The 7,125-nt window shown below is 38.8% G+C and overlaps 1 protein-coding gene across 6 annotated transcripts in view; it reads left to right on the forward strand.

The window, feature by feature from the left end:
• Positions 1-7,125, forward strand: part of LOC106872207 (phosphatidylinositol 4-kinase alpha) — a 140,131-nt gene that overhangs the window by 85,014 nt on the left and 47,992 nt on the right. For all 6 annotated transcript variants that reach the window (XM_052969097.1, XM_052969100.1, XM_052969101.1 and 3 more), the window contains 5 exons: positions 529-588; positions 2,625-2,752; positions 2,884-3,042; positions 3,779-3,930; positions 6,194-6,301. In XM_052969097.1, coding sequence (XP_052825057.1) covers positions 529-588; positions 2,625-2,752; positions 2,884-3,042; positions 3,779-3,930; positions 6,194-6,301 — 607 coding nt within the window. The remainder of the gene's footprint in view (positions 1-528; positions 589-2,624; positions 2,753-2,883; positions 3,043-3,778; positions 3,931-6,193; positions 6,302-7,125) is intronic.

Here is a 7,125-nt window from a genome sequence, read left to right on the forward strand (position 1 = left end):
GTGTGTGTGTGTGTGAGAGTGCGTGTGTGTGTGTGTGAGAGAGAGAGAGAGAGAGAGAGAGATACTAAATAAATGAAGATGCCATTACCATCGGTACAACTTCATGAATAGCAGAAAATGTAAGGGAGGTTTTTCTTCTTCATCCTTCTATTTAGGTTTTCTTGGCAGCATCACTTTGTGTTTCTGATTAACTTCAAGCTCACCAGACATTTTAAAACTTACTTAAATATCAATTTTGAAACCCATTTTAATAACAGTTTCAAAACTCAAACACCATTTTCAAAATTGTGTGCCATTCTTCAATGCTTTAAAGAATGTGGGAGAAGTAGCGATATATTAAGATTAGTTCAATTCCAAATCATTCTTTCAAATTTTGGCAATGTCTCTAATAAAAATAAATGAATATTTCTTACAAGTGAAACCTGTGATATAATGAGATCCATTAAAAGAATGTTTGATGATGTTAACATTTCTGTACTTGTTTGAAAATGAAAATAAACGAGGAATTATTAATTTTTCTATTTAAAGAATCAGAAGAGATCAAAGCAGGGATGTTCAGAGTATGTGCACTTCTTATTTCAATTAAAGGTAAGTTCATATTAATATGCTGTAATTAGTAAAACGGTTTTCTTTATTGTTATTAGTAGTTGTTGATGTTTAGCCCCGTGCCAATCTGGATCAAGCAGATTGATGATCAAAGGCATTCCAACTATGACCATGCCATCTTATTAAGGGTATGTAGGACATCATTATCTAATGGGTCCTCCTGTTCTTTTCTACTCTAGGCACAAAGCTTGAAATTTTGGGGGACGGAGGGGGGGGCAGTTGATTAGACCACCTTCAGTATACAACAGGTACTTAATTTATCGACGCCGAAAGGATGAAAGGCAAAGTCAACCTCGGTGGAATTTGAACTTAGAATGTAAAGACAGACGAAATACCACTAAGCATTTCGCCCAGCGTGCTAATGTTTCTGCCATTGTACGAGATATTAAGGTGTGATTTGAGGGAGATTTGACTGTTATTTGTAACTGATTGTTGACTGCATAGTAGCTCCTGCGTCCTGTTTTCATTGTTATTAGTCCGGTGGAATAGTGCCAGTGACCTGTTCATAGAGACACAAGAAAGCTGTGGTTCAGTGTTTGTGAAAAATGTGTATGGAAGGATAGAGCTGCTTCCACTCAAACTGATGCCAACAAGAAAGATGCAGCAGAGAATGAGAGGCTGCTGAGATCAGTTTCTGACCCTGTCCAATCACCACAACGGTCACTTATGCTTCTCTGCCTCTCCTAATAATCATCCAGCTCAACACTTGATCTTCATTTATTATATTCACTACCCTCACCCATTCCTTGTCTCTTTCTCTCTCCCATTTACTGTTGCAACCTCCACTCAACCATATTCCCACACTCCCTGTTCTTCTGTCCTCACTCACTTCTACTCACCTCGTACCTTCAGGTCCACTCTGACACCTTATCACCACTATTTTTAAGTCTTCCCCACTCCACCTCAATCCACCCCCCCCCCCCACACACACACCACTTCTAAAATGTGAGTAGCCATGTGGTCCCTCTACAGCTAAAACCCTCTTCTGCTCTGGGCCCTTCTCTCATACTTTAACCCTTCATCACCTTCCATAAAGCCACCTGTCTTGAGGTGCATACTCTTGCATGCTACTTGGCAACCTCACTAGTGCTAGCAGCATGAGGAAAGCACCCAATACATGCTGTAAAATGGTTGGTATTCGAAAAAGCATTCAGCCATAGAAACAATGTCAGAGCAGACAATGCCAAAGTATGATGCAGTCCTTTGATCTATCAGGTCCTTGTTAAACCTTCCAGCCCATGGCAGCAGGGACAATGGGCATTAAATGATGATGGCGATGGGAGAGAGCTAACAGGAGCTTCAGTTATCAAGATTGTTTGTTGTTCAGTTATGTGATTGAAATTGTTATTAAGTATGTGAAAGCAGAGAGAATAGTCAAAGTGTGAGGGATGGTTGCTGAGAAACTGGAAATATCTAGCAAAATAAAGCATACTGTATCCACTGACATAAATCAGTTGGTTAATACAAGATGTCTTCTTGCTTAGCAGGATAATTCTTCAACATTGGCAAAAAAAGAAGCAAGTACAGTGGATGTTGTCTTCACCATTTGACATTCACCCTCCATGCTGGCGTAGGTTGGACAGTTTGACAAGATTCAACAACGTTTCTACTGCTGGATGCCCTTCCTTACATCAGCCACTTTACAGAGCATACTGGGTGCTTTTTACATGACACTGGCTCAAGTGAAGGTCATTGAGTAACTTGCAAGATAAGAAAAAACTCCCCAAAAGAGTGGGAATATATTTGAAAGGGGAAGAGGAGGTGGCTTTATACCAAGTGTTGTAAAGCTAAATTACAATCGAGAGATATAGGTGTCTTGCTAGAAAGAAGATACATGGCTCCATCTCATTATATAAGGGTGAGTGGAAGCAGCTGGAAAGAAGATAAAAATGGTGGTGGTGGGATACCAGAACAAATTGTACATTTAATTAGAAGAACATTAACTTAAATGTGATTCAGTTTGCTATCACATAATTACAAATATTGTGTTGTATTTACTCTTTCTTTCACTTTAACAGAACTCAAGCGTCAATTACTTCATACCTTGTGTTGGGTTCCTGTTAAGGATTTCACAGAAAGAACTATGGAAGTTGCTGTTACATGCTGGGAATGGCTTCTTGCTGCTCGGCCTGATTTTAGTATTGAGGTATCTATTTTGTTTGTTTTTTAAGAATCATTGATTATATTTCCCCTTCAGACGTTTGTTGAAAGCCCTCATGCATGTTTAATTAGCTTCTCTCCTTCACATGTTATTTTTTGTTACATCTGATCTTTCAGTTCTTATGTGAAATGGCCATGGCTTGGCAGATGACAGTTGATAAGAAACTTGGCATCTTTGCTGAGGACAAACCTCGGCCTGATCCTTTAGCTAAAACCGAGGACCAAATTCTTGATCCAAATCCTCCACATGTAGCTGGTCATCAGATCTGGACGAAGGTAATTTTACTCCTCGTTATTAACTATTAATTATTTATTACTTCAGGTATTTCGATTATGGCTGCAGGCATGGTTGTGTGGTTGAGGTGGTCACTTTAGAACCCTGTGGATTAAGTGTTCAGTCCCACTATGTGGATGCAGTGATGGTGCCATGAAGAGAGCACCCAGTGCTCTCTGTGGAGTGGTTGGCATTAGGAAGGGCATCCAGCTGTAGAAACCATATAAAAACAGGCAATAGAGCATGGTGCGGCCCTTGGCCTTGCAAGCTCCTGTCAAACCATCCAACCCATGCCAGCAAGAAAAACAGACATTAAATGATGATGATAATGATGAATGCTTGTTTTTAAGTTGTTGTTATATAAATAATTTAAATGAAACTGAAGGATTACTCAATACTCTTTGTTGAGTATATAACTATTCTTTAACATTGACTTTGAAGTTTTAACCTTCTCAGCTTTCATTGCATTGTCCAATGAAAGTTAAGCAAGCTGAGACTTCCAAGTTACTGCCAATACTATTCTTGTTAAAGAATAATAAATAAACATATGTGCTAAGTGCGGCATATACATTTACCCATTGTTTAAACAAAGGAGGTTATGCCCGCTGGTTCCTGTCAAACAGGCTAACCCATATGAGCATGGGAAACAGACATTAAATGGTGATGATGTTAGAGTTCTTGTATGATTTTTTCCTTTAGGTTTTATAAAATTTGTTTTTAATCTTCTTTTGTTTCTAGTTTCTCGCTGAACGTGTTGAAATTGCACGCTACTGCAGTGTTGATCAAGTGGGCATCCTGCTTTCCCTGCTTCACAAATCTCTCTCTATTAGTGTGGGGAAACAGCCTGGATTAATTTCTCGACACCCAGCTGCCTTGGGGCCAAGAGTCAGGTTTGCAGAACCCTTTTTCTATTAGAAAATTTATACATTGTTTACATTGAAACAAAATTTTACCTAGCTACTGAGAGAGGCTTTAACAGTTATTACTTCAAAAATTATTTTTATTTCGCTAATGAGGGCCAAAAGTCAGTTAAGGGTCTTTACAGTTATTTGATTTTGAAAAACTTTTTGAATGCAAACTGTGAAGTGAAAGTCCTTAATCTGAAAATAATGTTTCATAATAACAATGGAATAACCACAATAATTATGAAAATCAATCAAATATATCCTTCAGAGGGGTCTTAATTTAACTGAGAAGTTTTTTTAGGCTGTCCCGGTTTCACTTCTTGGATATCTGGATATTTTATATCTGTTTATCCTTGATATTGGGTTTATGAAATGTATATTTCTTTATTGCCCACAGGGGGCTAAACATAAAGGGACAAACAAAGGGATTAAGATGATTACATTGACCCCAGTACGTAACTGGTACTTATTTAATTGACCCTGAAAGGATGAAAGGCAAAGTCGACTTCTGTGGAATTTGAACTCAGAATGTAAAGACAGACGAAATACCACTAAGGATTTTGCCCAGCATGCTAACGTTTCTGTCAGCTTGCCGCCTTGAGTTTATGAAATGTATATTGCTGATGTTAATTACTCAGATACTGCCAGATTTATAGGTGGCTCAACAATTTAACAAGGAAGTCTGAATGTGGTCGATTCACCTGCTAGAAATAGCAGCCAAACCACCCTCACAGCACATTGCGCCATCTTAAAATAGAAATGACACTTGATAATGAAAAGGCTGGAGACATTATGTTTGAGAGAAAAAAAATGACCAAGATAATTGTGGCTGGAATATTTTTGATCAATAATTCTGCTAGATCCAATCTGACTGGAGATTATGTAACACCCACATACCCCCTCATGCAGTACTACCCCAAAACAATAACAAACCTATAATCAATAAAATCTTCTGTTCAATTGCGATTCTCCTCCTCTTTAGTTCTCTATATGATCTCTAAGCTACTGTTTGAATTGGATTGTCCATCTATATATGTACATAATATATACTATATTAGGGCAGTGAGTTAGCAGAGCTGTTAGCACACAGAGCAAAATGCTTAGCGACATTTTGTCCATTTCTAAGTTCAAATTGCACCAAGGTTGACATTTTCAACCTTTTGGGGTCAATAAAATACGTATCAGTTGAGTGCTGGGGTTAGTGTAATTGAATGCAATCAACTTATCCTCTCCCCTGAAATTGCTGGCCTTGTGCCAACATTTGAAATTGTTATTATATACTATATTATTATATATATACGATTAATAATGCATTCTTACCTCCCCCCCCTCACCTGTTGCCCATTTTTTCTCTTCCCAATCATCTTTTCTCTTTCACACCTTTCCTTTACTTTTCTTCTGATGAAGGACTATTGTCTGAAACGTCAGCAGTCCTTCCCTTCCATTAAACCAATACAATATTTGTTAAAACCTGTCCCTTCTGTGTTGCCCTCTTTTTGCTTTTGTTCATTACCTTCACAATGTGCTACTACCCACCACCAATGTTTCATCTCTGACTTAATCAGTATATTAGACCTCTCAGATTATAGACTATCTTTGTATTACTGTTATTATTTAACCCGAGGATAGCAGAGTTATGACCAAAGGTGCTCTAGTTACAATCACATGGCTACACCAAAGTCCCCCTCTTTGCCTTTCTTGTCAATCTAATGTTTCCTTTAGTTCCCATGTTTTGTTTTCCTTTATAACGCTTCACTTTGAAAAAGAGGTTACCTGATTTGTAATAGCTGCTTTGCAAACCCATGACTGATGGTCACTTTGCTTTCTGTATATTGCTTGCTGGAGCAGACTCTGGCCATCTCTCTAGCAACAGGTGTTCACGACTGAGGATGAACAAAACTAGCTCGAAACTGAATCGATCTTGTGATCCTATTGTCTGCTGGAGGGTAGTAGGGGTTTGCTCCCCTGCTTGCAATATATACAGGGTGCAGGCTGCACCTATAACCAGCTGGTGGAAGATCTGCCTGGAGTTAAAACAGTAGTAACATTGAACAGCCATATTGATGTAGCAATTAACTCTACTTGTTAATTTAAAATATTTCTTGGGAAATTATAAAAATTTTTTTTTCTATTTCTTCTTGTGTTAATTCCTTAAATATCTGTTCCTGTCATGTAAAATTTATGAAATGAAGAAGAAAGCTGTAAATTAACTCCAAACATTAATAATAAATCAATCTTAACATTCCAGGCTGTTAACAATGGGTCTATCTCTTCTACAAGGGGTACTTCTTCCTAACAATTTAAGCCGCAGTGTACTTCGTGAGAGGGTCTATGCTGCAACATTAGACTACTTTTGGTAAGTACCAAGTTTAATGGTTATTTGAGATGAGAAACTGTTTTCTTATTTCCACAGTTTCTTAGTGAATGAGTAAGTATTGATTACAGAGATACTGATAATAAATGGAATTCATCATCTTCATCGTTTAACGTCCATTTTCCATGCTGGCATGGCTTAGATGGTTTGACTGAGGTCTGGAGAGCCAGCAACTGCACCAGGTTTCAATCTGATCTGGCAATGTTTCTACAGCTGGATGCCCTTCCTAACGCCAACCACTCCAAGAGTGTAACAGGTGCTTTTTATGTGCCACCAGCACAGGAGCCAGTCAGGTGGGCCTGGGATCGATCACGTTTGGATAGTGCGTTTTACATGCCACCGGCATGGGAGCCAGTCAGGAGATCAAGCCAAGATAAAATAGCAGTCATGGCAGATACTGGTGTCATGTAACTGGCACCTGTGCCAGTGGCATGTAAAAGCACTCATTGTCACTCTCAGAGTGGTTGGTGTTAGGAAGGACATTCAGCCGTAGAAAACCATGCCAAATCAGACTGGAGTCTGGTGCAGCCTCTCAGCTTACCAGCCCTGGTCAAAGCGTCCAACCCATGCCAGCATGGACAACGGATGCTAAATGATGATGATGAGGATAGGATTAAGTAATTGAACCTGTGGGTTAGTTTCTCAGATTTTAATTGTGCATGTTAATTTTCCCTTTCAGAATAACTTCTCTGAATTCCTAACAGATCTCACATAGTATAACAACATTGTTGCTAGTCCAGTCATGGAATTGCCCAGGCATCTCTCTCTCTCTCTCTCTCTCTCTCTCTTTCTCTCTCTCTCTCTCT

This window comes from Octopus bimaculoides, chromosome 6 (genome assembly GCF_001194135.2).
Source record: "Octopus bimaculoides isolate UCB-OBI-ISO-001 chromosome 6, ASM119413v2, whole genome shotgun sequence".
Lineage (NCBI taxonomy): Eukaryota > Metazoa > Mollusca > Cephalopoda > Octopoda > Octopodidae > Octopus > Octopus bimaculoides.